The 27,310-nt window shown below is 57.5% G+C and overlaps 2 protein-coding genes and 1 non-coding gene across 10 annotated transcripts; 2 read left to right on the top strand and 1 right to left on the bottom strand.

Moving 5' to 3' along the window:
- The first annotated feature begins 73 nt into the window (after window positions 1-73).
- ERCC2 (ERCC excision repair 2, TFIIH core complex helicase subunit) lies at window positions 74-18,287 on the top strand. Of its 6 annotated transcripts, none has more exons than XM_029243498.1 (23): window positions 74-119; window positions 451-550; window positions 1,532-1,609; window positions 1,692-1,754; window positions 1,911-2,024; window positions 6,668-6,784; window positions 6,873-6,989; window positions 7,336-7,459; window positions 7,556-7,652; window positions 7,738-7,871; window positions 7,958-8,126; window positions 10,679-10,797; window positions 12,969-13,038; window positions 13,129-13,198; window positions 13,290-13,391; window positions 14,558-14,621; window positions 15,143-15,264; window positions 16,671-16,763; window positions 16,863-16,935; window positions 17,160-17,230; window positions 17,336-17,479; window positions 17,573-17,716; window positions 18,121-18,239. In XM_029243498.1, the coding sequence occupies exons 1-23, from the start codon at window positions 115-117 to the stop codon at window positions 18,211-18,213; spliced, it is 2,283 nt and encodes a 760-aa protein (XP_029099331.1). In that variant the 5' UTR covers window positions 74-114; the 3' UTR covers window positions 18,214-18,239. The 6 variants fall into 6 exon arrangements, 4 of the variants coding, with proteins under 4 accessions (XP_029099331.1, XP_029099325.1, XP_029099349.1 ...); XM_029243516.1 differs by having other exon boundaries at window positions 100-119; window positions 386-550; window positions 18,121-18,287; XM_029243492.1 differs by having other exon boundaries at window positions 17,573-18,248.
- Window positions 3,818-3,956, top strand: LOC114890125. Its single transcript, XR_003792255.1, has one exon. It is a non-coding gene; the product is annotated as a small nucleolar RNA SNORA46 (small nucleolar RNA).
- A 57-nt stretch (window positions 18,288-18,344) lies between the features above and the next one.
- On the bottom strand, window positions 18,345-26,839 carry KLC3 (kinesin light chain 3). Of its 3 annotated transcripts, none has more exons than XM_029243684.1 (13): window positions 26,744-26,839; window positions 23,348-23,613; window positions 22,610-22,840; window positions 22,227-22,296; window positions 21,603-21,822; window positions 21,092-21,179; window positions 20,917-21,018; window positions 20,210-20,383; window positions 19,475-19,565; window positions 19,357-19,397; window positions 19,159-19,265; window positions 18,902-18,965; window positions 18,345-18,593 (listed from the first exon to the last, which is right to left on the bottom strand). In XM_029243684.1, the coding sequence occupies exons 2-13, from the start codon at window positions 23,603-23,605 to the stop codon at window positions 18,522-18,524; spliced, it is 1,518 nt and encodes a 505-aa protein (XP_029099517.1). In that variant the 5' UTR covers window positions 23,606-23,613; window positions 26,744-26,839; the 3' UTR covers window positions 18,345-18,521. The 3 variants fall into 3 exon arrangements, with proteins under 3 accessions (XP_029099517.1, XP_029099527.1, XP_029099537.1); XM_029243694.1 differs by lacking the exon at window positions 26,744-26,839 and adding an exon at window positions 26,535-26,662; XM_029243704.1 differs by having other exon boundaries at window positions 18,394-18,593; window positions 22,227-22,293.
- Window positions 26,840-27,310: the final 471 nt, after the last annotated feature.

Here is a 27,310-nt window from a genome sequence, read left to right as displayed (position 1 = left end):
AATGGAGTCGTGACGAAGGTGGAGCAGCACCTCGGGGACGTCCTGCGGATCCTGCCTCTACTGAATATTCATGAGGGAGGCGGGCAGACGCCGCTTCAACCCGCGACCGGCGCCATGAAGTGAGAGGGGGTCCTGGGTTCACGGCTCGGGAGCGGGCGTGGGGGTCTGGAAGATGCAGGGGCCAGTGAGTGGGCAGGCCTCGGGTCCCGGCGGGGCGAGGGGAGGCTTAAGGAGAGGGGTAGGGATAGCCGCGGGGACCCGCGGGGCGGTAACGGGGATGGTCAGAGACGAGATGCAGAAGGGACCCGGAGACTTCTGGAGAACTGGGGGACATCCTGGGGGGTGGGGAGCAGCGGGCCGGTAACCCCTCTCGGTTCGACGGCAGGGGAGTGTGGAGTCTGGAGAGGGGCTGAGGGGACGGGGGACTAACCCGGCAGCCCCCGCCGCCAGGCTCAACGTGGACGGGCTGCTGGTCCACTTCCCATACGACTACATCTACCCGGAGCAGTTCTCCTACATGCTGGAGCTCAAACGCACGCTGGATGCCAAGGTGGGTGGGCCGGCCCCCCTGCTGCCCATCTGACAGCGGGGGCTGCCGCACGTGCGTCTAAGACTGAGATTGCAGGACGTTTGGAGTTTAGAAATCTGAGGTCCTTGGGAAGCCAGCGCTGCCAAACTTTCTGTTATCTCAAATAATAATAGTTAATAATAGCATTAGCTGACACTTGTCCAACGATAAGCCGCTCAGTGGTTGGCTTAGGAAGACAGAGACTTTGGAATCGACTACCCACAGCTGTGTGTCCTTGGGTAAATCACTGACTCTCCCAGTTCCACAGTTTTCACCTTTGTAAAATGGGCATAGTAATAGTACCTACCTCAGCTGAATATGAGGGCTATAGGGGTTAATTCACTAAGTAAGGCGGAGTTCTCAACTGGGGACCATTTTGACCCCCAGAGGACATTCGGCAATGTCTGGAGACATTCCTCATTGTCAGTACTAGTGGAGTGGTGGTGCTACTGGCATCTAGTAGGTAGAGGCCACAGATGCAGTGCACAGGACAGCCCCCTCACGATCACATATTATCCGGCCGCAAAATGTCAAGAGAGTCGAGGTTGAGAAACCCCGACGTAAGACACTTAGTAATAGCTCCAGACACAGAGTAAGTGCTGTGGAGGCGCTTTTTGCCAAATTAAAACAAAACAGGTTCACCACATATCAGACACGGTACTAGGTATTTAACCCCCAGTTTCTCACTAATCCTCATAGCCATGCTATGAAGAAGAGATTAGGCCCATTTTTAGAGATGAGGATCCTGAGGCCCCAGAGAGGTTGAGCGGTCTTGCCTAAGACCACTCAACAAAAGTGGCAGAAGTGGGGTTCAAATCCACTGCCCCTAGGGCCCAGACTTTTAACTGCTCTGTTGTCCTGCTGTTCCAATGGTGGCATTTTGCGGCGGGGGTGGTTTCCCAGAGTCTGTGTCCCTGAAGTTCTGAGAGCCTGTGTCTTGTCCCTCCTGCCCGAATCATGCAGGGTCATGGAGTCCTGGAGATGCCCTCAGGCACTGGGAAGACAGTGTCCCTGTTGGCCCTGATCATGGCGTACCAGCGGGTAAGTGACCCACTGGGCCCGTGGAGGGGGAGGAGGGAGGAGGCTGGACAGGGGCCGAGGCTGAACCCATTGTCGTCGCCAGGCATATCCACTGGAGGTGACTAAACTCATCTACTGTTCGAGGACTGTGCCTGAGATTGAGAAGGTGAGCCTGGGACCAATCCCAGTGCCCCTCACTGTCCCCTAACCCAGCGGTCCCCCTGGCGGTTGCCATCATAGCTTTGGGGGCCTGTGGGAAGCTGGGGAAGGGGCTGGGGCTTTCAATGAGGCCAAGTCCCCCCTCCCTTATCAACTGGAACAGGTGATTGAAGAGCTTCGAAAGTTACTCAACTTCTATGAGAAACAGGAGGGCGAGAAGCTGTCGTTTTTGGGGCTGGCTCTGAGCTCCCGAAAGAACCTGTGTATTCATCCCGAGGTGAGTGCCCATTCCTCCCCTCGCCCTAAGCCTCAGGATAGAGGAAACTCTGCCATCCAACCAGGAGTCCTAGATCCCCACCCAGACCAGACATCTCAGGGAGATGTGCAGGTGCCATGCACAGAATTCTCTTCTCACTCATCAAATGCCGACTCACCAGTCATGGCCCAGGCACACCTCTGCCGGGGAGCCTTCCCACTTTCCCCAGCCTGAGAGAAGTTAAAAAGGCAGCTCCTTGGGGCTTCCCTGATGGCGCAGTGGTTGGGAGTCCGCCTGCCGATGCAGGGGACACGGGTGCGTGCCCCGGTCCGGGAGTATCCCACATGCCACGGAGCGGCTGGGCCCGTGAGCCATGGCCGCTGAGCCTGCGCGTCCAGAACCTGTGCTCCGCGGCGGGGGAGGCCACAACAGTGAGAGGCCCACATACTGCAAAAAAAAAAAAAAAAAAGGGCAGCTCCTGGAGGCTGGCAGGTCTGGTTTCCTGATTCTGAAATGTACTAGCCATATACTCTTGCATAGGTGGTTTCTGCTCTCGGGACCTCAGTCCTCTCTTCTGTAAAATGGGGATAATTAATCACCTGCTTCACACAGTTGTTGATAAGATTGGGCAAGGGGGTGGGGTTGGGCGAAATGGGTGAAGGGGTCAAAAAGTACAGACTTCTAGTTATAGGATAAATAAGTCACATAACGTACAGTTGACCCTTTGTATCTGTGGATGCAGAGCCTGCGGATAGGGAGGGCCAACTGTGCTACGCCACTTTATATAAGGGACTTGAGCATCTGTTAATTTTGTTATCCATGGGGTGGACCTGGAACCATTTCCCCTTGGATATTGAGGGACAGCTGTACAGCATGGTGACTGTAAGTCATATACTGTATTGTATATTTGAAAGTTTCTAACAGAGTAGATCTTAAAAGTTCTTATCACAAGAAAAAAGATTGTAACTATGTATGGTGATGGATGTTAACTAGACTTACGGTGGTGGTCGTTTCCCTACATATACAAGTATCGAATCATGTTGTATACCTGAAACTGATCTATAATGTTATATATCAATTATATTTCAATAATAAAAAAAGATTGGGCAAGATAGTGCATGTATAGCCCTTCACATGTATGAAGAGTTAAAAGAATTTTAGGAATTATGGGGAATTCCCTGGCGGTCCAGTGGTTAGGATTCTGTGCGTCCACTGAAGGGGACACGGGTTCGATTCCTGGTCAGGGAACTAAGATCCTACAAGCCACACGGCACAGCCAAAAAAAAAAAAAGAATATTAGAAATTATAGTGATATTAATAAATATTAATATATGATACATAGAAAAATAGTTGTTATCATTAAGTTACAAAACCATTGGGGTCACTGAGCTCCAGGCACGGTTTTAAGTGCTTTAGTGTGGTAATTCTTTAGTGGGGTGTAATATATTCCAAGAATGTATTTTTTATTTATATATATATATTTTTGTTGTTGTTGTTGTTGTTACATTATTTATTTATTTGATTGTGCCAGGTCTTGGTTGTGGCATGTGGGTTCCTTACTTGTGGCTCACCAGCTCTTTAGATGTGGCTCACGGGCTCCTTAGTTGTGGCATGTGAACTCTCAGCTGAGGTATGCATGTGGGATCCAGTTCCCTGACCTGGGATCGAACCCGGGCCCCCTGCATTGGGAGTGTGGAGCCTTAACCACTGTGCCACCAGGGAAGTCCCAGAATATATATTATGTAATGTTATTTGTAAGAATGTATGAGAAATAATACAGATAGTGAATGATGACTAAAGAGCAGTGGCACCCCAGCACTGTGTTGAAACCCATGGATGGGAATCTTTCCCATTCTTGGTGATGCTGTAGTGCAAAAATATCCCTGGCTCTTTCTTTTTGGACAGCCGACTTTGTGCCATCCTGCTGTTGCTACGTGGAATTAAGGAACATAACTCTATTCAGCCTTTGTTATCTGATAGCAAGGAGGATTGGGATATATGAAAGCTTCCATAGACTCTGGAGCAAAATTCCAAGATGCTTTCTTTTAAACAAAAGTTTAAATTATGAGTTTAAGTTTAGAGACATAAATGAAGAGGAACTATGTAGCAAATGGATGTATGCGTGTGCTCAGAACATGCTCAGGTGGTGGTTCTGTCCCCCTTAGGAAAGTGAGAAGTTGAGAATTAATTAACTGGATTAGATTTTCTGGAAATGTGGTTAAGTGTATAAGTAGTATTCTGCTGTATGTCAGGATGGTATCTTAGTTGTTTCCAGAGATATATAGTGACCTGGATAATGCTAAAGATTGCGACAGATAATTCCATCTTGGTTTTGTCCCTCCACAGGCCTGCTGCCTTGGAAAGATTTAAAAGCATAGCTGTAGTTTTCATTTGGATTGAATTTAGTTCTTCAAAATAGATTTGCCATTGGGTCTCTGCTTTAATCCTAGATAAAGTGTTCATAGTTTTAAAATACTTTTCTGTGGGAGCATACATGACACTTAACATTGTGTACCTTGTACAATGTTTTGTTTTTTTTTTTCTTCTGTACGCGGGCCTCTCACTGTTGTGGCCTCTTGCGTTGCGGAGCACAGGCTCCGGACGCGCAGGCTCAGCGGCCATGGCTCAGGGGCCCAGCCGCTCCGTGGCATGTGGGATCTTCCCAGACCGGGGCACGAACCCGTGTCCCCTTCATCGGCAGGTGGACTCTCAACCACTGTGCCACCAGGGAAGCCCATTTTTCTTATTTATTTTTGGCTGAGTTGGGTGTTTGTTGCTGGGCGCAGGCTTTCTCTAGTTGCAGTGAGCGGGGGCTACTCTTTGTTGCAGTGCGCACGCTTCTCATTGCCGTGGCTTCTCTTCTTGTGGAGCACGGGCTCTAGATGTGTGGGCTTCAGTACTTGTGGCTCGTGGGCTCTAGAGCGTAGCCTCAGTAGTTGTGGCACACGGGCCTAGTTGCTCCGCAGCATGTGGGATCTTCCCGGGCCAGGGCTTGAACCTGTGTCCCCTGCATTGACAGGCGGATTCTTAACCACTCCGCCACCAGGGAAAGTCCAATGTATTTGTTTTTTTTTTTTTTTGCCATACGCGGGCCTCTCACTCTTGTGGTCTCTCCCATTGCGGAGCACAGGCTCCGGACACACAGGCCCAGCGGCCATGACTCACGGGCCCAGCCGCTCCACGGCACGCGGGATCTTCCCGGACTGGGGCACGAACCCGCGTCCCCTGCATCGGCAGGTGGACTCTCAACAACTGCGCCACCAGGGAAGCCCCAATGTATTTGTCTTTTTATGTGATTTTTTGGGGGTATTTATTGTTTATTTGTTTGTTTATTTTTGGCAGCGCCGGGTCTTAGTTGCAGCATGTAGAATCTTCGTTGCAGCATGTGGGGTCTTTAGTCGCGGCATGCCAACTTCTTAGTTGAGGCATGTGAACTCTTAGTTGTAGCATGAGGACTTACTAGTTGCGGCGTGCGGAATCTTAGTTGCGGCATGTGGGCTTCTTAGTTGAGGTATGTGGACTCTTAGGTGGGGCTTGCCGGCTCCTTAGTTGTGGCATGCGGGATCTAGTTCCCTGACTCAGATTAGAACCCTGGGCTCCCTGCACTGGGAGCAGGGAGTCTTACCCACTGGACACCAGGGAAGTCCCATATGACGTATTTATATTACCTAATTAAAAAAAGATAAAATGTAAAGGCATTTAAGAAAGAGAAAGAAGTAGTATAAGCCTCGGCAACTAGGGACTTCCTTGGTGGTCCAGTGGTTGAGACTTCGCCTTTGGTCGGGGAGCTAAGATCCCACATGCCTGGCAGACAAAAAACCAAAAAACATAAAAGAGAAGCAATATTGTAACAAATTCAGTAAAGACTTTAAAAAAAAAAAAAAGCCTTGGCAACTGATGGAAAGGGAGAGGGAGGGGTCAGCAGCCTCAGAGCCTTCCCTTTGGTGAGGGAAAGGTTTTGTTCTGAGGAGAGGGAGCCCTGGGCTGTGACGGTGCCACCAGTGGAGCCTCAGAGGGTTCGGAGCAGGGCAAAGGTAAGGCAGGTTCTCAAACTGCGATCAGAGCCTCCTCTGATTCTTGGACCTTGCCAAAGTTCTGGCTGTTTTAGCATTTTAAAAGATAAAGCAGAAAAATAAATAAATAAATAAATAAATAAAGATAAAGCAGGACTTCCCTGGCGGTCCAGTGGTTAAGCCTCCGTGCTTCCAACGCAGGGGGTGCAGGTCGATCCCTAGTTGGAGAATTAAGATCCCACATGCCGTGTGGCACGGCCAACAAAAAAAAGATAAAGCAGTTATCCTTCATCTACATGCTAAAGAATCTTCAAGCCTTAATAGTTTGAAAAATTGAGATGTAATTGGCATTATATAGAGGTTAACATTTTAAAAAGAATGAGAGCCCAACAGCTGTACCACTCTTGCATCCCTGCAGTAAGTTCTCGGTGTCTTAACTGTTTAATAACAAAGCAGTAAGTTCTCGGTGTCTTAACTGTTTAATAACAAAGCAGATTGAGGTTCGAGTTTTCCACAAATGCCCAAGTCTCACCCCGGTTGGAATAGGATGGCCTCCTATCCCGCCTATCCGTTAGGTGTTGAGCCCCGGATTCGAGGAGTGGTTGGGCCTCTCAGCCTTTCTCGGTGCTAAGATGCTCCCTGGCCCCTCAGGTGACGCCCCTGCGCTTTGGGAAGGACGTCGACGGAAAATGCCACAGCCTCACGGCCTCCTACATAAGGGCACAGTACCAGCGGGACCCCAGCCTGCCCCACTGCCGCTTCTACGAGGTGCCTGCGGGGCAGCGGTGAGAGACAGAGGGTGGGACCGCTAGCAACGGCCAACCTCCCTGAACCCCAGGTACCCTCTCACCCATAGGAATTTGATGTCCATGGGCGCCAGGTGCCCCTCCCTGCTGGCATCTACAACCTGGACGACCTGAAGGCCATGGGGCAGCGCCAGGGCTGGTGCCCATACTTCCTTGCCCGATACTCAGTGAGGAGGCCAGCAGGGGTCGGGCAGAGGGCCGTGTGTGAGGGTTACAGGCTGCCTGCCCATCTGTCTATCTGCCTAGATCTCCCTGTTGGTCTGTGCCTGTATCTGTTTATAAGTCTCTATCCGTTTGCGTATATGTATTTGTGCCTTGCCTGTGTCTGTCTTGCCTCGTCTCTGTGTACCTGTCTGTGTCTGTCTGTCCATCTGCCTGTGTCTCTTGCCTCGCCTCGCCTCTGTGGGCCTGTGGGGCAGTGGCGTGGCATCGTGGTGTGGACGGCGGTGGCAGGGCCCCAGGGCTGGGTGCTGGCAGATGGCCCGGGCTGACCCTGCCCGCCTCGGCCCCCAGATCCTGCACGCCAACGTGGTGGTCTACAGCTACCACTACCTCCTGGACCCCAAGATTGCCGACCTGGTGTCCAAGGAGCTGGCCCGCAAGGCCGTCGTCGTCTTCGACGAGGCCCACAACATTGGTGAGGGAGGGGCCAGGGCAGGGAGGCGATGCCAGCCCCTCAGGCTGCCGCTGCGTCCGCCTGCCTGAGCCCGGCCCGCTGCCTGCTCTCCTCCAGACAATGTCTGCATCGACTCCATGAGTGTCAACCTCACCCGCCGGACCCTGGATCGGTGCCAGGGCAATCTGGAGACCCTGCAGAAGACGGTGCTCAGGTGGGGATGCTGCAGCCGGTAGGCCCTGGCGCCTGACCTGCCCCCCAAGTGTCCCCAGCTCTGCCCACACCTGGTCTCCCCGCAGGATCAAGGAGACGGACGAGCAGCGTCTGCGGGACGAGTACCGGCGCCTGGTGGAGGGGCTGCGGGAGGCCAGCGCCGCCCGGGAGACCGACGCCCAACTGGCCAACCCCGTGCTGCCCGACGAGGTGCTGAAGGGTGAGCCGCGGCCTGCCCCCGCGCCCCCGCACCCCTGCCGCTTGCACCCCAGCGGCGCCTGGCTGAGCCCCTCTTCGCGCCCGCAGAGGCGGTGCCAGGCTCCATCCGCACGGCCGAGCACTTCCTGGGCTTCCTGCGGCGGCTGCTGGAGTATGTCAAGTGGCGGCTGCGCGTGCAACACGTGGTGCAGGAGAGCCCACCTGCCTTCCTGAGCGGCCTGGCCCAGCGCGTGTGCATCCAGCGCAAGCCTCTCAGGTGCGGCCTCCGAGGCTGGGTGGGTGGGTCCCTGCTGCGGGTGGGGGGCGTCGAGGCCGGCCCTGGCACTCGCTGAGCTTTGTCCTCCCAGCCTGTGGCCTGGGGTCACCGTGTCACCAGTATCAGGAGTAAGGGAAGAGTGGGGGGGGGCACATGTGTGACACTCGTGGGGCAGAGCGGGCCGGTCCGCGAGCTGGTCTTGGGGCCCTGGTGGGGCAGGCGGCACATGGCTCGATCAGAGAATTTACCTGAGGAGAGTTTGATGGAGGGGCTGTGTACAGGGGGGCGGGCAGGGTGGAGGAGCTGACGGGTGGCGAGGCCCCTGGGCCCTTGCTAGAGGTCAGAGGTGTTCCTGCCCCAGGCCCCAGGGGAAGGGGAGGGAGCGGCCCTGGGGAGGGGCTCCTGATGAGGCTCAGCAGAGTGGGAGCCGGGAGAAAATGGGGCCCTCCCCCCAGACCCCTGTCTCCTCCCATCAGTGCCTCTCATCGTCCCCCCCGCGACCCCGGCCCCCAGCCTGTGGGCTGGAGCAGCCCCTCAGTGCGATCTGGGGGGCAGGGTCAGTCTCCCCGACACAGGGCAGGCAGCGAATGGACCTGGGAGTGGGGATGGAGTTTCCTGTGCTTTTCCTTTGCTGTTTTGCATAAGTCATTGGTCTTCTCTGAACCTGAGTTTCCTCCTTTGCGGAGGAGTGGGGGCTACTCTTCGTTGCGGTGCACGGGCTTCTCATTACACTGGCTTCTCTCTTTTTTTCCTTCTTAATTCATTTATTTATTTTATCTTATTTATTTTTGGCTGCATTGGGTCTTCATTGCTGCACCTGGGCTTTCTCTAGTTGTGGTGAGCGGAGGCTACTCTTTGTTGTGGGGTGTGGGCTTCTCATTGCGGTGGCTTCTCTTGTTGCGGAGCATGGGCTCTAGGCCCACGGGCTTCAGTAGTTGTGGCACGCGGGCTCAGTAGTTGTGGCTTGCGGGCTGTAGAGCACAGGCTCAGTAGTTGTGGTGCACAGGCTTAGTTGCTCCACAGCATGTGGGATCTTCCTGGATCAGGAGTCGAACCTGTGTCCCCTGCGTTGGCAGGTGGATTCTTAACCACTGCGCCACCAGGGAAGCCCTACACTGGCTTCTCTGTTGCGGTGCTCGGACTTCAGTGGTTGCGGCATGCAGGCTCAGTAGTTGTGGCTCGCGGGCTCTAGAGCACAGGCTCAGTAGTTGTGGCACACGGGCTTAGTTGCTCCGCAGCACGTGGGATCTTCCTGGCCCAGGGCTCGAACCCGTGTCCCCTACGTTGGCAGGCAGATTCTTAACCACTGCACCACCAGGGAAATCCCTCCTGCGGTGGTTAAATGACAGGGCAGCGATGCCAGGAACCTACCCGGTCTAGAGCACTGATGACGAGCTAAGTGCTTTATGGTCCACATCCCATGGAATCGCAGGACAGTGTCCTCCTTCCCTCGCGGTCCAGTGCAGTGGTTAAGACGCTGCCCTTCCACTGCAGGGGGCACAGGTTTGATCCCTGGTTGGGGAACTAAGATCCCACATGCCACGCGGCCAAAAAAAAAAAAAAAAATACTGTCAATACAGTGTCCTTGCCTTGCGCTGCAGAGGACGCTGTGTCCCGCAGAGGAGACAGGGCCACACAGCACTGCCTATGGCAATTGTGACTCGAAGCCCAGCCTGTAGGGCTCCAGAGCTCCTGGCTGCTCTGCCTCTGAGGGGGTGGGGAGCCCTCGGTGTGGCTTCAACCTTCTCTCACAGCTGAGAGACTTTTGAGGACAGAGGGAATCTTAGCCACATGATACGTGTTCTGAGTGCCTGCTCTGTGATGGGGACGCAGTGATGACTGAGACAGCCCTGGCCCTGCCCTTCTGGGGCTCACAGTTCAGTTGGGGAGACAGACCTGTCCCAGATAGGGCCAACCCAGGGCTGGGATGGGGGAGTCCTGGGGGCTGAGGGAACACAGAGGGGGCACCTGATCGAGCTTGGGGGAAGAGAAGACAGACTTGAAGAAAGGAGGTTCAGGAGGCCGGTTTTAAACTTGACCATCTGCCTGGCTCCAAAGCCAGGTTCTCCTGCTCCACCGCCTGTCCCCGAGGGGTGAGAGCCTCCAGCTGGGTGGCCTTGCGTGTACGGCTCTGTGAGGGTGTGTGAGATTGTCCTCTGTGAGCAGGTGGGACTCTGACGCTGTGAGTGTCACCGAGGGTGGTGAGTGTGACTGAGACATTGCGAGAGGTTCTGGGCGTGAGTATATGACAGTGTGGCCATGCGGGATTCACGTTGTGACTGTGGGATGCTGGGTCACCCCTTTTGACCGAGAACCTGCATGTGAGAGTGTGATCTCATGTGACATGACTGCGACTCTGTGGGCCGTGTGATTATTGCTCCGTGTGTGCCCTCGTGTGGCTGTGGCCCCGTGGGACATGCACTTGTACAAGGCCCTGCCCTCACGGAACTGCCAGGCGGCGGGGGAGGCGGTGCGTGACCACGTCCTCTGAGGGCGAGGAGGGGACTCTGGGGCCCGCTGCCTTCCCTCAGTCCATCCCGCCACCCTGCCAGGTTCTGCGCCGAGCGCCTCCGCTCCCTCCTGCACACCTTGGAGATCGCGGATCTCGCCGACTTCTCCCCTCTCACCCTCCTGGCTAACTTCGCCACGCTCGTCAGCACCTACGCCAAGGGTGAGCTCACCTCTTCCTGCCTCTGCCGGCCCCCGGCCTGGAATCGGGATCTGGCAGGGCCTAGAGGGTTGCCCCTGGGACTTGGACTGGCGGGACCTCGTAGGGTTGGGCTCGGGAGTTTGGGATTTATTTTGAGGGCAGCGGGGAGCCACGAAGGGCTCTCGAGTGAGCAGGCCTCGCGCTCAGATTTGTGTGTTCAAAGGTTCCCTCTGGCTGCAGAGTGGAGAAGTATGGGGGTGGGCAGAGGCATGAGGTGAGGCCAGAGAAGTTCTGTGGGGGATCTGCTCACTTACACCGGGGGGTGGGGTAAGGGGTTGGTCATGCTGCTCCCAGTGGCACTGGGGAGCCATGGCAGGTTCTGAGCAAGGGAGAGGCAGGATCAGATTTGTGCTTTAGAATGTTTCTTCTAGCAGAGGCTGGGCCAGTGCGGGAGGAGAGAAAAGGAGGGGCTGGAGAGAGATGTGGGAGCTAAAGCTGCCGGGACTGGGTGCCTGGTCGTGCAGGGCCTGGGGGAGAGGAGTCGAGGAGGATGCTCAGATTTCCAGGGGAGAGGGGAGCATTCCCTCCGCTTCCTCAGCTTTAAGCCAGCCAAGGGCTCAGTCTGATCCCCGGGGATTACTCCTCTATCTAGGAAACTAGGTCAGGCCTGCCCGATGTCCTGCGGCCTGGTGTGGCCTTGGCAGGAGGATAGTGAGTCCGTTTCCCCCACCCCAGGGCCGATCGGCAGCAAGTCTCAGCGGAAGCTTCCTTCTGCGTCCATCCCTCCGTCCACCCCGTCTTGCCTCTCGGTCTGTCTTTCTCCTCTGTTCCCCACTTTGCCGTCTCCCAGCACCTGACATTCTTTATTTGGAACGTCCTTGCCCACGTTCCTCAGCCCCCAGCTGTCTCCCCCTCATCCTTCAGTTCTCGGCTCAGGAGAAATGCCGCCGCCTCCTCCAGGAAGCCCCTTCTGACTCCCAGGCTGGGCCAGGCCCCTCCTCTAGGCTCCCCGTCCCAGCCTTGCCCACTTAAGAGTGGTCACTCTGTGGGGACAGGTCTGTGTCCCCGTCACTGGACTGTGAGTCCTGAGAGGGCAGGACCAGGGCTGTCTCAGCCACTGCTGTACCCTCAGCACAGGGCTAGGCACAGAGGACTTGATTTTTTCAAAAATTTTTACTAAGTGAGATAGAGTACGTGGATTCATTCATTCATTTATTGGTTCAACAAATGGGCCAGGCCCAGCACTGGGGAAGTGGCAGGAACCAAGAAAGACCTCATTCCTGACCTCCCAGAACTTATGTGCTAGCTGGGAAGACAGGGAGCCGAGGTGCAGACACAGGTAAGGAAGATGATTCCAGAAAGTGATAGTTTTCATGAGAAACAAACATGTCGCCATGTTGGAGAACACCTACATGGCTGGCGTGGCTTTTCTGAGCTGACATTTGAGCTGAGTTCCGAATGACCAAATGGAGCCAGCTGCCTTGGGAAGCTTGCCAGGCAGTGGGGCAAGTGCAAAGGCCCCGGGGTGGAATGAGCCTGGTGGTTTTGAAAGTGAGGCAGGAGGCCCGTGGGCAAGGAGGAAATGGGGTCATCGCGGCAGGATCCCACAGACAATTCTGGACCCTGGGAGGAGTGTGGGGGCTTCTGAGCAGGGGCAAGTTGTGAACTGACTCAGGATTTCACAGAGTCCCTCTGGCTGCTGTGAAGGGAGCAGGGGTGGGAGCGGGGAGCCCAGTGAGGAGGCACCTGCAGTGGTCTAGGCGGGAGGTGATGGCGGCTGCACTGGGCCGGGGGTGGGGGAAGTGGGCAGCTAGACTTTGGAGGCAGAGCTGACCAGCCTCCTGATGGCTTAGACAGACAGGTGGTAGAAGGTTTGAGACTTTGGCTTGAGTTGGGGGGTGGGCCCCTGCAGCCCCGGGAGAGTGAGGGGTGAGCCTTTGGTACTCTTGGCTCAGGGTCCTCTGAACGTTTGCACAGGTGTCGGCCCTGGGGAGAAGTGGGCGGGTTGGGGTATATTTTGGACTCAGATGCCTGGGTTTTAGGTTTGGGCTGCTGGTGGCTGGTCCCATTCACTGAGGAAGGTGGGGGGAGGAGGACTGGGGTGGAGGGAGAAAGTGGGGGGCAGGGGTGGGGGGTGGCCTAGTGGGCATGGTCATGACTGGCGCCCAGGGAATCTCACCGGCCCCCTGTAGGTTTCACCATCATCATTGAGCCCTTTGACGACAGGACCCCAACCATCGCCAACCCCATCCTGCACTTCAGGTGAGACCTGACCCCAGAGGGGATGTGAATGGACCACAGGGGCCTGGGCCCCCCAGCCTGGCACTCACCACCCTTGTCTTCTCCTCACAGCTGCATGGACGCCTCGCTGGCCATCAAACCTGTGTTTGAGCGCTTCCAGTCCGTCATCATCACATCTGGGGTGAGGGCCCTTTTGGCCCCCAGATCTCCACGGGGGGACTCCTGATTCCTGCCCAGTCCTGCTAAGATCCCTCCTGCTGTCCCTGGTACAGACGCTGTCCCCGCTGGACATCTACCCCAAGATCCTGGACTTCCACCCCGTCACCATGGCAACCTTCACCATGACATTGGCTCGGGTCTGCCTCTGCCCCATGGTGCGTGGGAGAGGGTGAGGTGATGGGGAAGGGGAGGTGGGAATGAGGGCTGCCTTTCCTCCCTCTGCTCCCTGCCACTTCTCAGGCAGCTGTGGGATTCTGGATTCAGGCAGACCTGGGCCTGAGTTCGACGCCCCAAGCCTTAGCTTTCTCATGTGTGAAATGGGAACACCCCCTCTGTGATCTCCCAGGGTGGTTGAGGGGATTGAGTGAGATAACAGGTGTGAAAGGCCTTTGTGGCCCAGGGCCCGGTACTTGGTTAGCGTGGCCTTGCCCGGTTCATCGTCTGGCTGTGACCTTGCTAAGTGACCTTTCCACTCTGCCTTGGTCCCCTTCTTTGTAAAATGAACATCGTAACATGGGCCCTCAGTTTCATATCTGAAGTCCCTGGGCCAGATGTGTTTTTTTTTGTTTGTTGTTTTTTGTTTTGCCGCGCCACACGGCTTGTGGGCTCTTAGTTCCCTGATCGGGGATTGAACCCGGGCTCTCAGTAGTGAAAGCATGGAGTCCTAACTACTGGACCACTAGGGAATTCCCCAGATGTGTTTTAGAATTGAGAATTTTCCAGACTGGAAACACTGCCAGTGGGGTCTGGGCAAGTCCCTCCAGTGAGAGTCATATTTCAGCAAACGTTTTGAAGAGTCTAACTAAGGGAGATACGTCAGGACTCTGAATAGGCTCAGGGCAGGTTTTGCTGCTGTAGGAGTTCGTGCCAAACTTAAACATCTGGAGTTTCCAGAGCGTTTTCGCTTCTGAATTGCCCTTCAGGGGTTGTGGACTGGTGCTGACCATGGGCCATGTACCGCGTCGTGCTTCTGTGAGGTTGCTGGCGGTGTTGCACAGTGGCTGTCGAGCTGGGGGTGAGAGGCAACTTCCTGAACTGACTGGCTGGAGGCTGGCACGGGCTAAGAGGGTACTTGCTGCTGAGACACATGGGCAGACTTCGGTTCAGTTCAGCCCCTGCTGTGACCTTGGGCGGGCGACACGACACGCCTTTTGTGAGCCTTAGGTCACTCATCTGCGCCTTGCAGATAACAGCGTAGCTGAGGGTTCATTCGATGACCCTGTGTCTATAAAAAGCTTAGAACAGCGCTAGCAGGCCACCTGCACTCACACGTTGGAGCGGTTGCTGTTTCCCCTATCATGACCCCTCTTGCTCTTTCCAGATCATTGGCCGTGGCAACGACCAGGTGGCCATCAGCTCCAAGTTTGAGACCCGGGAAGATATCGGTATGGTACCCACAGGGGATGGTTTGTATGGGTCCCAGGAGGGGAGGTGGAGCAGTCAGCGTGGGCTGGGTCATGATGCAGTAACAAATACCCCCAAATCGAAGTGGCTTTAGGCAGAAGTACTTCTTGCCCACAGTACGTGCCATCATGGGTTGGTGGGGGCCTGCCCCATGTCTCATGCTGGAAACTTCCACCATTGGACACATCACTGTGGTGGTGAGCTGTGACAGGAGGGATCATGGTGAATTGTGAACTGGCTCGTAAAGGTTCTCAACCTGGAAGTGACATGTGGCCCTTTCTGTATTCGGCCATGGCAAGTCACATGGCCACGCCTATCTTCAGGGGCTTGGGGGTGCCGTCCTCCCAAGGAAAAGCAGAATGTGTTTGAACAGTCCTACAGAGGCCTCAGTGGGGTTTTTAGGAACCCAAATTCAAGACAAGCCATTAGACAGGAACGCTCTGATAGGGAGTGGGGAGGTGGAACCAGGCCAGGAGAGAGTCCAACCTCTGACCCCTCACAGCGGTGATCCGGAACTACGGAAACCTCCTGCTGGAGATGTCCGCTGTGGTGCCCGATGGCATTGTGGCCTTCTTTACCAGCTACCAGTACATGGAGAGCACCGTGGCCTCCTGGTACGAGCAGGTACGCCCAGCTACTCACTCCACAGAAGGCCCCTGTCTCAGCTCTTGGCTCTGTTCCCCTGTGTGTTGGCTTCATTCCTCTTGTGTTTTAAATGGTGACATGTATCATAGGTGATAGGACAGCGTATAAAACACAGATGGACAGTTTAAAGAATAAATAGCGTTCACTCTTCTCCCAACATCCAGGTTAAGAACTAAGACATGAGCAGCCTCGCTGGGCCCCTTCCTCAGAGGTGTGGCCCTCAGGAGAGGTGACCACATCCCACCTTATGGGTTTTTTGGGTTACTTCCTGACAGTCTCTCCAGCACATATGGCTTGGTGTCGAGACACTGGGTAGCAGGTGTGACTCTAGCTGGGTGCTGCGCCTCTAGAGGAAGGTTCTGGAGAATTAAGGCTGGATACAGACTCGGGGCAAAGAACCTGCAGGAGCCCCTTCTGGGGAGCGTGTGGGTGAGGTCATGGGGAAATGGAGCTCACCACGGCTGGGCACTGGCAACCCAACAGGATGTCGATGGGGAAGGGGCGCCCTGTCCTTTCTGATTCTGAATGCACCACGCGCCCAGCTCTCGGGTAAGTTAGGGCACTTCTTTGGGCTGAGACGAGTGAACTTGTCTAATGTTAGCACCAGGCAATGTGTGGGAACCTCATTCACGCACAACCAAGACCTTGGTCTTGTCCTCAGGCTCTTTCCACACAGTGGGAAAGGCGGCTGTCAGCCACCTGAGTGCCACATCCTGTGCGCCTTTCGTGTCTTATTTAAGAAGCCTTTGCCGACCCCAGGGTCCCAAAGATGGTCTCCTGTGTTTCCTTCTAGAAGCTTTGTAGTTGTAGCTTTCACATCTAAGGGCTGTGAGGTACCTCAGATTTACCTTTGTGTATGATGTAAGGCAGGGGTCAAGATTCATTTTTTTCCCATATGGAAATCTAATTTCTCCAGCCCCACTTACTGAAAAGAGCTCCCCGCACTGAGTGGCACAAGTGACCATCTGTGTGTGGGGGGGGTGTTTCTGGACCCTCTGTTTTGTCTCACTGGTCCATCTGTGTATCTGTCCTTTATTCGTACCACACATCTATTTCAGTGTCAAATATGAAATCTCAAATCAGCCTCTGATTGGCTCTGCCTGGCCTCTCCACCTATCACCTGCATCCCGATGGGCCATCTTGAGCCACATGCCTGTTCCATTCGTCCAAAGGATGAGGATTGGTTCCCTCCCCGGGTCACGGGGTTTTCCAAAGAAGTGACAGTACCACCACCCTCCCCAAGTCTCCAGTGGGCAAGCTGAGGCTTGGGGAGAGAAGTGGTCTGTTGCATGGGAATCTGACAGAGTTGAGTTTAACCAGGACTCCCCTGTCCTTTAATCCTTCTGCCAGCCCACACCCTGACCTCCCTGGTGTCTTTCCCTAAGGGCATCCTCGAAAACATCCAAAGGAACAAGCTGATCTTTATTGAGACCCAAGATGGGGCTGAGACCAGTGTTGCCCTGGAGAAGTACCAGGAGGTGGGTATTACCGGGGGAAGAGGAAAGCCCAGGGTGGAGAGGGGCCAGAGGAGGCAGCTCCGAGGTGACGCATCTCGTGTCCTGGCCTCCCCTCCCCAGGCCTGCGAGAACGGCCGTGGGGCCATCCTGCTCTCGGTGGCCCGAGGCAAAGTGTCTGAGGGAATTGACTTTGGTGAGTGGACTAGGCTCTCCCCTCCCCCAAGCGCCTGCGTGGATGTCTGGCCATTTCTGCTCCCCCAGGGGACCGGCGGCCCATAGCCTGGGCACGCACGGGGGCCTCCCCTTCCTTCCATCCCTGGGTGCTCTGCAGGGCCCTTGGGGTGCAGTCACTCAAACAGCATGAGCTCCCGGGCCCCGCGAGTTCAGCCCTCTCACTCCCCGTCCTGTGTCCCGCAGTGCACCACTACGGCCGGGCCGTCATCATGTTCGGGGTGCCCTATGTCTACACCCAGAGCCGCATTCTCAAGGTGAGCAGCGCCTGGGGGGGTAGGACGTGAAGGCCTCTGTTGGGCCCTCTCCTTAAGACTTGTGTGAGGAAGGGACGTTCCCCCCCCCCATCTCTGCACCCGCAGGCGCGGCTGGAATACCTTCGGGACCAGTTCCAGATTCGAGAGAACGACTTTCTGACCTTCGATGCCATGCGCCACGCGGCCCAGTGCGTGGGTCGGGCCATCAGGGGCAAGACTGACTACGGCCTCATGGTCTTTGCCGACAAGGTGCGCGTTCCGGGGCCCCCGCCAACCAGGCTGTTCCCCCAGTTGCGAGTTCCCCCTGCCAGGGTCCTGACATCCTCCCTCTCCCACTCACAGCGCTTTGCCCGGGCCGACAAGCGGGGGAAACTGCCCCGCTGGATCCAGGAGCACCTCACCGACGCCAGCCTCAACCTGACCGTTGACGAGGGGGTCCAGGTCGCCAAGTACTTCCTGAGGCAGATGGCACAGCCATTCCACCGGGTGAGCCCGCAGCGCCTAAGCTCCTCTTTCAGGAAGGGCCCTTGGCTTTCTCCCCGAGTCCCAAGCCCAGCCTGCTCCCTGCCCCCGACAGAGAGGGGTTTGTGTGCACCGGTGCGCCAGGCCTGGGAACTGGAACTGCGGGGAGGGTCGAGGGCTACAGCCAGAGTGTGTCTCTCCAGTGGGAGCCGCGAGCTGGCCGTGGGCCTCTGGAAAGCCAGTCCTTCTCTAGCTTGGACACAGCTCTCTGGGGACGGGATGCCCTGGGTTATACGGGTGTTTTGAAATTCAAGCATCCTGTCCTGTAGCCCCCCCCCCCCCCGCCCCCGGGCGGGCCACCTGTCCCTACGGAGTTGTGGACCCCTGTGTTAGGAAGTCAGCAGCTGACACCCCCCGCCCCCCACCAGGAGGACCAGCTGGGCCTGTCCCTGCTCAGCCTGGAGCAGCTGGAGTCGGAGGAGACGCTGCGGAGGATAGCACAGATCGCTCAGCAGCTGTAGCGGGGTGGGGGCGGGGCCGTGAAAGGAGCTGGCCGCGACTCGTGAGCCCTACCTGGCCCTGGGTCCCAGTAGCTTGGAGGGCGCCTCCGGGGGAGGCGCTTAAAGTCCCTGCAGGACACCTCAGGCAGACCTTCTGGCTGCCAAGTCTACAGCCTTTAATCACAGGAGGAGAGGACAGCGGGGAAACCCAAGACACTGGGTGCGCCCGAGGGGTGGGAGCAGTCAGGGAGATGAAAGGACTCCCCTCCCCTCCTCCCATCCCTCTCCCGCTCCTCCTGAGAAGCTGCAGCCACGTGGTTCTGTCGCCTTCAGCGGGGGCCCAGGTCCTGGGTGCTGGCGCTGAGGGTCCGAGAGGCCTCGCCCAGGTGCCGGCTGGGGAACTGGGGACAGGTACAGGGGGTGGGTGAGGGGCAGGACACAGCTCTGCTGCAGCTGCCCCTAGGGTTACTCCCCAGCAGCCTGGCTGCCAGCTTGTCTATCCTGATGGCCGCGTTGCTCGTCCTCCTGTCCCTACGTCCACACTGACTCCAGTCCATCCGTTCCCCCGCCTCTACCCAAGTAAAAGCCAACCATGCTCCCTATCCTGGCGTTCACTCCACCGCCAGCCTGACCACTTCCACCCTTCCCTTGCCTCTGGGCCTGTCAGTGTGGCCCCTCACTCCACCCTTGACCCGGGTGTCCCCCTCACCTGGTTCCCAGCAGCCCTGGAACCATCCATGTTCAGCATGTTGAGTGACATGGCTCTCTTCATCCTACAAAGGAAAGTTGGTGGGTGGGGCACAAGTGAGCCCAGGAGTGTCTGGCTCCCACCCTGGGGGGGACCATTCCAGCGCCAGGTTTGATTGTATGTGTGGCAGGGGAGATGGGAGCCATGGAAGGTTCTTGAGCAGGACAGGGCGAGGGGGTGGGCTACAGATTCCGCCACCAACCTGACCCAACACTCACCCGGCTGCCCCCACCACCCCCTCGCCTCGGAGCCGGGAGACCAGCTTCTCGCTTCCCCGCCGGATGGACTCTCGGAGCTTGGAGAACGAGCTGCTCCGACGAAAAGTCTGGGGAGGGCGCCAGGGACACGGGTCAGTCCCCCCCATTCCATCCAGTCCCCACCTCCACCCTGGGAGCCGAGGCAAAGCCTGTCCTCACCTGCTGTTCTGTGTCACCAGCTGTGCCTGTGTTGGGGGCTCCTGGGGAACAGATGGGGCCATTGTGGTGGGGATGCTGAGGAGCCCCCTGGGGGAGAGGGGAGGGGCTGGGGGCTCACCAAGAGGGGCAGGCAGGGCCTCCCTGCTGAGGATTTCTTTGTACAGTTCCTCCGCCTGCTGGTACTTGTTCTGTTTCAGGTAGGCTGAGGCCTGTGGGGAGGGCATAGCCTGGGTGATCTTGGCTCAAACCTGGGAGCTTCCCAGGCCCCAACACTGCACCCAGGCACATCCTTCCAGCCCCCACAGGAAGAAACCCAGGTTTACCCCACACTCCAGGCCTTGGCCGACAGCAGGGTGGGCTTGGAGCCCAACCCCGCCTACTTCCCATAGGGTAGGTGACTTCCTGACTCAGAGCAGGAACCTGTTCCCCACTCTACCTTGAGCCAGTGACACACCTCTCTGTGCCTCAGTTTCCTCACCTGCAAAATGGGGCAACGGGAGCACCTACCTCATAGGGCTCTTGAAGAAACGGATAGTACAGGCAAAGTCCTAAGAAGGGGGTTTAGCTCAATAAATGCTCTCGTCTGCTCCCGGCCCGTCTCTCTGGCTTCCTCTTTGACTGGAGCTGTTCTCTGGCTGCCACCAACTTGCCTGTTTCTGATGCTTCCGTGTCCTCTGTGCTGAGCAACCTCACCAGTCAGGGCCCAGCTTGGAAGCCGAGTCTCATGGGCCAGCTCGAGGGCTGGGCAGAGGTGGGGCCCCTGGCCTCGGTGGTATCCCACCCTCCAGCCGATGGGTGCTCCCCAGTGCCGCAGCCCCAGGACCAAGACACCCACGCCCCAAGGCGCCCTCACCAGGTTGTTCTTGGTCTTGGCCACGTTGGGGTCGTGAGGCCCACCTAGGGCCTTGTAGATGCTCAGGGCCCGGCCGTAGTGCCGCTCCACCTCCTCGAACTTGCCCTGGTTCTGGCACAGCAGGGCCAGGTTGTTGAGCTGCTTGGCCACGTCCGGGTGGTTGGCGCCCAGGACCTAGGAGTCATGGGATCACAAGTCATTGGGGTCAGCCGGGGTTGGCGGGCCACACGATGCCAACAGCCGTAATGAGAGTCGTGGGTTGGTGGTTATAGGATTGAAGTGGATGGAGAACTACAGGAGGTTGGGGGCGGAGGGCAGGAACTGCCCGGTCAAACTGGGGAGTAGTTGGGTCAGAGGTCATGGTGGTGCAAAACCTCATGATTATGGGTCAAATAGGTGGATCAAGGTTGGGGTTGTACTGGTCACGTGGGGTTGGAAGGTCAGGACCGGGTGGGGGCATGAGGTGACCTATGAGAGTCAGAAATCAAACAAGTCATTGGTATGTCAAGGGTGGTGGGTCAGGGGATTGGGTGCTCTAGGTTCAAATTGGAGGCTCACGATGTCAAATGGGAGGGGCACAGAAGGTCAGAGGTCACAGGAGCAAGTCAGGGTCACGCAAGGGCCACAGAATTAAGCGCTGAAATCGGGATCAAGGGGTGAGAGCCACTCAGGACAGGGGCTCCGTGGGAGCCGGGTGGGGGCAGGACCTTCTCACGGATCTCCAGGGCGCGCTGGCACAGGGGCTCCGCCTCCTGGTAACGCCCACGCTTCCCGTAGAGGACAGCCAGGTTGTTGAGGGTGGCGGCCACCTGCAGGGCGCGAGAGGCGGGTCAGGGGTGGGAAGGCACAGCCCACAGCCCTCCCTCCTGGGCCTGCACTCACCGCGGGGTGCTCCCGGCCCAGTGTCTGCTCCCGGATCTGCAGGGCGTCGTGGAGAAGGTCTGTGGCCTCTTTGTACTTGTTCTGGTCCCTGTGGGGTGGCCCGAGGGTGGAGGGGGTTTGGCCAGGTTGGGGTAGCAGGGGCCATGGGCTGGGCTGAATCCTGCAGGCCCAGAGACCTGACGACCAAGCATGGGCGGCATCCTCTGGGGGTCCCTTCTGGGGGTCCCCATACCTCCCAGGTCTAGCACAGGGTCCCCACACTCCCAGTTGGCTGCCAAGCCTCTGCCACCCTAGGTCTCTTCCCCACTCCACTGTGGTCTCTCTTGCCCATGCTGACTCCTCTTTGCCTGGGTCTCAGTGAGTGGCCTCCCCAGAGCTCTGCCCCTTCTCTCCACCACCACCCCTGGTGCCCTATGCTGGCAGAGCAGGACAGCAGGGTCCCCCCGCTTCTGCCCAACGACAGGTCCCCGCCCTTCCTGCCCCCTCCAGCCGTGGCGGCTGCAGCCCTCACCGGTACACCAGCGCCAGGATGTTGAGCATGGTGGCCACGTCAGGGTGGCAGTGGCCCGAGCTCCGCTCCAGATCCTCTAAGGCCTGGCGGCACAGCGGCGCAGCCACCTCGTAGCGGCCCTGCCCCGTGTACTGGAGCACGAGGTTGTGCAGGGTCCGAAGGCGGGCCGGGATCTCGTAGCCACCCTGCTGAGCAGAGATGGCCCCCGCTGCCTCGGGACCTGGGGGTGCCGGGCACCCAGTCACTGCAGGCCTCCTACTCCTGCAGCCCCGCACGAGGGGACACATGCACCCCAAAGCTACAGCTGCCTCGCTGGCCCCTGGGACCACGGGCCCCTGTTCTGATGTCTGAGATTGGAATCACAGGCATCTTAATGGCCCGTGAGATGTGTCCTAGCCTGCGGGACAGAAACATGGGAGCCACCTGGCTCCTGGGGCCGTGGCAGGCCTCCTTTTGCAGCTTCCAGCGTCACCTGCCCGCTGTCACCCCCACAGCCCCCTGCTTCATTCTGACACCCCGCCCTGACCTTCCCCATCCTCCCTCAGAGGCCTTGGGGGCCCAGCGAATCAGAGATCCCCCCCAGCCTGGGCCATTCATCCTCCTGGCTGAGTTCCCCACACCCACCTTTCCTCTCCTCCTCCTCACTGGGGAACAGGGAGGCCAGGCTGTCCTGCCGATGGGGGGACTCAGGCTGCTGCAGAGAGGACAGGAAAGTGGGTGTCATGAGGCTTGGGAGTCTGAGTCAGAGACTGGGGTCCTGGATCCCAGGGTTTGAGGGTGGTGGTGGTCAGGGGTCTCCTGAGGGCTTGGGGAGGATCCTCGGGCTTCCAACTTCGGTGGAAGTTCTAGTGGGTTTGGGATTTGTGGGGCTCTGCAGAGGGTCAGGGGGTTCTTTGGAGGGTCTGGGGCACTGGGGGGCACCATGGAGGGATGGGGGCTGTGGGGTATCTAAGGAGTGCAGGGTCCCCAGCACATCATGGCCCCCGCCCCGCTGGGTCCCGCAGCACCTGGCTCTCCACCGGCGGGTCATACTGCCGCAGCTGCCCCAGGAACTGCAGGTGGCTCTTCTCCTCCTCCAGCTGGGCCACAGCCTCCTCGCTGGCCCGCAGCCGCTGCTGCGTCTCCTCCAGCTCTTCCCGAAGCCATGCGTTCTCCTGGGCCAGCCGCCGGGCCTGTGCTCGCAGCCGCTGCTTCTCAGCCTCCAGCGCGCCCACATGTGCCGACAGGGCCAGCAGCACCTGCCAGGGAGGCGGGGGTGGCGAGTCAGAGGCCTGGTCCCTCTCGCCCCCGACCCAGCCCAGGGCCTCAGATCAAGCCAGAGCACCCCATTCTCTCCAGGGTGCCCCGGATTATACAGAGACTCTTCCGTTGTGGCTCCAGGGATGCTCAAAGGCTCTCAGGGCCATACTCCAGTCCTGCCCCGGGACCCCTCTGATGTCACCCAGGCACACAAATTACACTCAGGATACTTCACATTCCACCCGTGCAACCCCAAAGTCTCCCCAGGACCCACAGTTCCATGGAAGGGCCCCACGTGGTTCAGGGGTCCCTGTCGCACATAAGGACTCCATCCCCAATGCAGACCAGGGATCCCACCTCAGGACTGGAGCCTCCCCCTCCCGGGCCTGGCTCCCCTAGTCCCTGCTCTCCCCAGGCTGCCCCCTCCAGCACACCTGGCCCCCTCATCCCTGGGCAACCCCCAGGCCTGAGCCACATCCCCCATAGTTGAGTTGGCCCCCTCATACCTGGGCCTCACCCAGCCCCAGCTCGATGGCCTCCAGTGAGTGGCTCACCACCTCCTGCTTTTCTTCCAGCAGTTCCAGGCCAGCCACCGGGCCCTGTCCTGCCAGGGCCTCAGCCAGGTGCCCGGCCAGGCCCCGGTGCTCTGCCCGCAGGGCCTCTAGCCCCCGTACCACTTGTTGCGTCTGTTGCATCAGCTCCTCAGGGCTCAGGTGCTCTAGGCCCAGCCCCATGCTTCCCGGGGCCGCCACCTTCACGGACATTGCTGCTTCTGGGGGTGACCGGGATCAGGGGGTCACTGCCAGGGCCAGGCAAGTCAGCCCCTCTGCCTCCACGCCATTTACGCCACAGGTCCCCTCAACCCTCTCCCTGTCTGCCCATCCCGGCCAGCCCTCTGCCTCCGTGCTCTCCTCACTCCGGCCAGCACCCTGTCCCACACCCATCCTAGCCAGCGGGCAACTGGAAACCTAGTCTTCCCTGTCCTCGGCCCAGGACCCCGCCCTGAGGGCAACTCCAAAACCTCATTATGTATGATTAACCAAAGGAGGGCAAACAGCCATCTTGAGGGCTCCCACCCAGCCCACCCCAAGGACCCTGGGTACCCTGGCCCAGCATTCCCAGCTGTGTGACCTTGGGACCAGAGGTGCCCTCGCCCACTGGGCGTGTGGGGCAGGATGCGTGGAGGCGGCAGCCTCTCTGTGAGCTCATTCTTAGGGTGTTTTTGTTGGGAACCAGTCAGACCACTGGGGGTGGGGTGGGGCAGGAGGAGAGGGCCAAGGGGCTGGGGTGCTGGAAGCAGAGGCCTCTAGACTGGGGAGGTCAGGAAGGGGGGCCCCGTGTGGTGGCTCCCGGAGCCCGAGGACCTGACAGACCCAGAGGAAACAGGCTCCACCCTCCACTGCAGACATGCTCAGCCAGCCCAAGGCGTGCTGGGTCAAACGTGAGGCAGGCGTGGCCCATGGATGTCACAATGGCCATGTGACAGCTGAGGGTCTGAGGCCCAGATGGTAATGGATGGGGGGGGGTTTCACATGTGGGACTTCATGGGGTTGTATATGGGTGACAAGGTCAATGACACATCTGGTGACGGTGCCTCTGGGGCCCTCACATACATACATACATACATACACACACACCTCTCAGAAATACAGCGTAATACACATTGTCCTCTCAGAAATGACACACACACACACTTTCTCTTAAAAATACAACTCAGCACACCCTCACGCACATCCACATTTTCCTTTCAAAATATTGATACAACCTAATGCAACACACTAAGGCACGCACACAAGTACATTCTTCTTTCGGAAATAACACATACACAGTCTCCTCTGCGAAGTACAACTCAACACACAGGTATACTTTCCCTTCAGAAATAAAAGCCAGACATAGAAAACAAATTTACGGTTACCAAAGGGGAAAAGGGGAGGGGTAAATTAGGGGTTTGGGATTAACATATACATATATAAAATCGATAACTGACAAGGACCTACTGTGTATACAGGAAACTATACTCAATATACTGTAATAACTTATAATGCAAAAGATTGTGAAATATATATATATATATATATATAATACAACGGAATCACTTTGCTGTATACCTGAAACTAACACAACATTGTAAACCAACTATGCTTCAATAAAAATTTAAAAACAAAATAAAAGCCAACACACAAACTGTCTCCTCCCTCAGCCCCCCTCACCTGCAAAAAGATAACCAAATCCCAAACCACTTCCATTGGGACTGTCTCCTTGAACTTTTATGCCCATAACACGTGCCCTCTCCCACAGCCCCACAGTCCTGCCAGCACCTAGCGCTCCATCCTATGCCCAGCACCTCCTCCATGCTCCCAGGATTCACGGTGGACCCGTCACCATCCTCCCCATTTCCTTCCTTCCTCCCCACCTGGCCAGCCAGGGATTCGCACACAGATACACTATAGAGCTTCACACGCAGACGTGCGAATGACCCTTGAGGCCAGGCTCTTACTCCGTCACAAGCGGGTGCCCATGGCACAGACAGCTGTAGAGACACAGGTAGTTCCATGCTTTCCGCACACAGTCTCTCAGGCTTACTTCACTCAAGCCACTGTGTTCCCCTAAACAGCCCAGAACTTTTAGCACCTGTGCACATGCTCCCAATCACATCCACTCAGACACAGAGTAAGGGCAGGTGTGTAATCCTGCGGATTTTATATACCGCAGCCTCTCCATCGCCATCAATCTCTCTCTCTCTATGTATATATGTGTTCGTACATATATCAATCTCTCTGTGTACGTAGTATATAAGTGTGTGTATGTATATCACACCACATGTAGTCTTACACCCCACACGCAAGTCAAACTCACAACCACACCCGTTCATTGAGTCATCCCGACAACCATGACCATCATTCACGAAAGTTTGCGGACGTATACAACCTCCCACATCAGGCACAATCTCAGACAGCTGAGCCGAATGTTCCAGACGCAACGTCTGCACAGTAACAGAGCGACACGCACAGCCACACATCACTCGGGCTGTTTCCTCGACACACGCTGGCTCCCACACTCACGCCGACCTCCAAACAGCAAACTCCCCTTCACCAGCTGAGCCCCGTGCGCACAGCCGCGCAGCTGACAACGATGTTCACAGTCACACTCCACGCATCCATCCTGAACCCATAGTGCCCACCTCCTTGTCACCCCCCCAGTCTTACAGGCAGAGAGACAACCACGGCCACACAATTTCTTGGTGACACACCTAACCCTATAAACAGTTCAACTCCCTGTCAAACACACACACACACCCCATTACAGACACACAGAGGTCGCCCACATTTTCACATCACTGAAACAGTTTCACATCATTCAAGCAGTCCCTCTGTGCCCTCGCAGGCTTACACGGACAGGCCATCTCCTGTACCCACCTGTACCCACCTATACCCACAGCCTGACACCATCACACACACCTGAGCTTCGTACGCCATCTCTCATGCACACGCACGCACCATCTCCACACACACATACACTCGCAGGCGGGAGACCCCCATCCTGGCCAGCCCCGCAAACCACACAACTTACCCCTGGCCGGCCCGTCCAGCCCCGCGCACCCCGGTTTCACCGCTCGCGCGCCCGCCCGCTGCCAGGCCGTCACAAGGGCCCCCTCCCGCCCCCAGGCCCCGCCCCGTCCTCGCTCCTGTTTACCTGAGCCCGGCGGAGGAGGCGCGGCCCCAGCTGGGCCTCCAGACCCCGGGGAGCCCCAGGGGGGGACAGGGGGCGTCCAGGGGCCCCAAGGCCCGTCCCCGTCTCCAGGCCAGAGGGCCCAGGGGTGCGCCAGGCCCAGCCCACACCCTCCGCCCTCGCCTCCATCCTCGCAGCTCCTGGGACTCCCACCCCGCATTCCCGGCGCCCACCTGACCGCAGACAGCTCCCGGTCCTGCTTCGCCGCGCTGCGCCCGCCCGCCGCGCACGCCTCGCCGCTTCCAGCTGCGCAGCGAGTCTCGGGCCGCGGGCGGGTCCTCCGGGGGTGGGTGGGGCGGCCCGGAGCCCCGCCCCCACAGGTGAGACAGGCCCCGCCTACCGCCCGGGGAAAGTTAAGCGGCCCGGGCCCTAAGGCAACCGCAGAACTTCGCGTGCGCGTAGCCGGTAGCTTCTAGGGCACGTCGAATCTGAGATGATTCCAGTGCGCAGGAGGCCTGGAAACCAGAGTCTCAGCGAAACTAGAATCTTGGAAACTTTGGATCCCAGACGGATGGCCTTCTTGCAGTGCCAGCCGCCGGCTCTTTGCCTTGGCTGTGCGCCCTGCTTGGACATCTCTCCACACAGATCTCGACGTTTGTCTGGTCCCTTTTCAAAGGCCGCTTACTCCGAGAGGCCTCCCTTGCCTGTCTCTTCTAAATTACACCTTCCCACCAAAACACAATCTCATTTCTCTCCTTGATTTTGTTCACAAAACTTTGCAGGACCTAAAATTATTTCGT

The sequence above is a fragment of the Monodon monoceros genome, unplaced genomic scaffold (genome assembly GCF_005190385.1).
Source record: "Monodon monoceros isolate NGI ecotype Baffin Bay Population unplaced genomic scaffold, NGI_Narwhal_1 Super_Scaffold_10, whole genome shotgun sequence".
Lineage (NCBI taxonomy): Eukaryota > Metazoa > Chordata > Mammalia > Artiodactyla > Monodontidae > Monodon > Monodon monoceros.
Note: the sequence above shows the minus strand (reverse complement) of the source record. Positions and strands in the feature narration are given on the sequence as shown.

What these genes read in the sequence shown, in the direction of transcription:
- ERCC2 (XM_029243492.1), top strand. An exon ending in GCCCGACGAGGTGCTGAAGG is followed by an intron (nt 7,872 to 7,957) that starts GTGAGCCGCGGC and finishes TCGCGCCCGCAG; the next exon opens with AGGCGGTGCCAGGCTCCATC. An exon ending in CGTCAGCACCTACGCCAAGG is followed by an intron (nt 10,798 to 12,968) that starts GTGAGCTCACCT and finishes GGCCCCCTGTAG; the next exon opens with GTTTCACCATCATCATTGAG.
- KLC3 (XM_029243684.1), bottom strand. Translation starts at nt 23,605, where the DNA reads ATGTCCGTGAAGGTGGCGGCCCCGGGAAGCATGGGGCTGGGCCTAGAG. An exon ending in TGGGCCGGGAGCACCCCGCG is followed by an intron (nt 21,019 to 21,091) that starts GTGAGTGCAGGC and finishes CGCGCCCTGCAG; the next exon opens with GTGGCCGCCACCCTCAACAA. An exon ending in CCAAGACCAAGAACAACCTG is followed by an intron (nt 19,566 to 20,209) that starts GTGAGGGCGCCT and finishes CCCTCCCCACAG; the next exon opens with GCCTCAGCCTACCTGAAACA.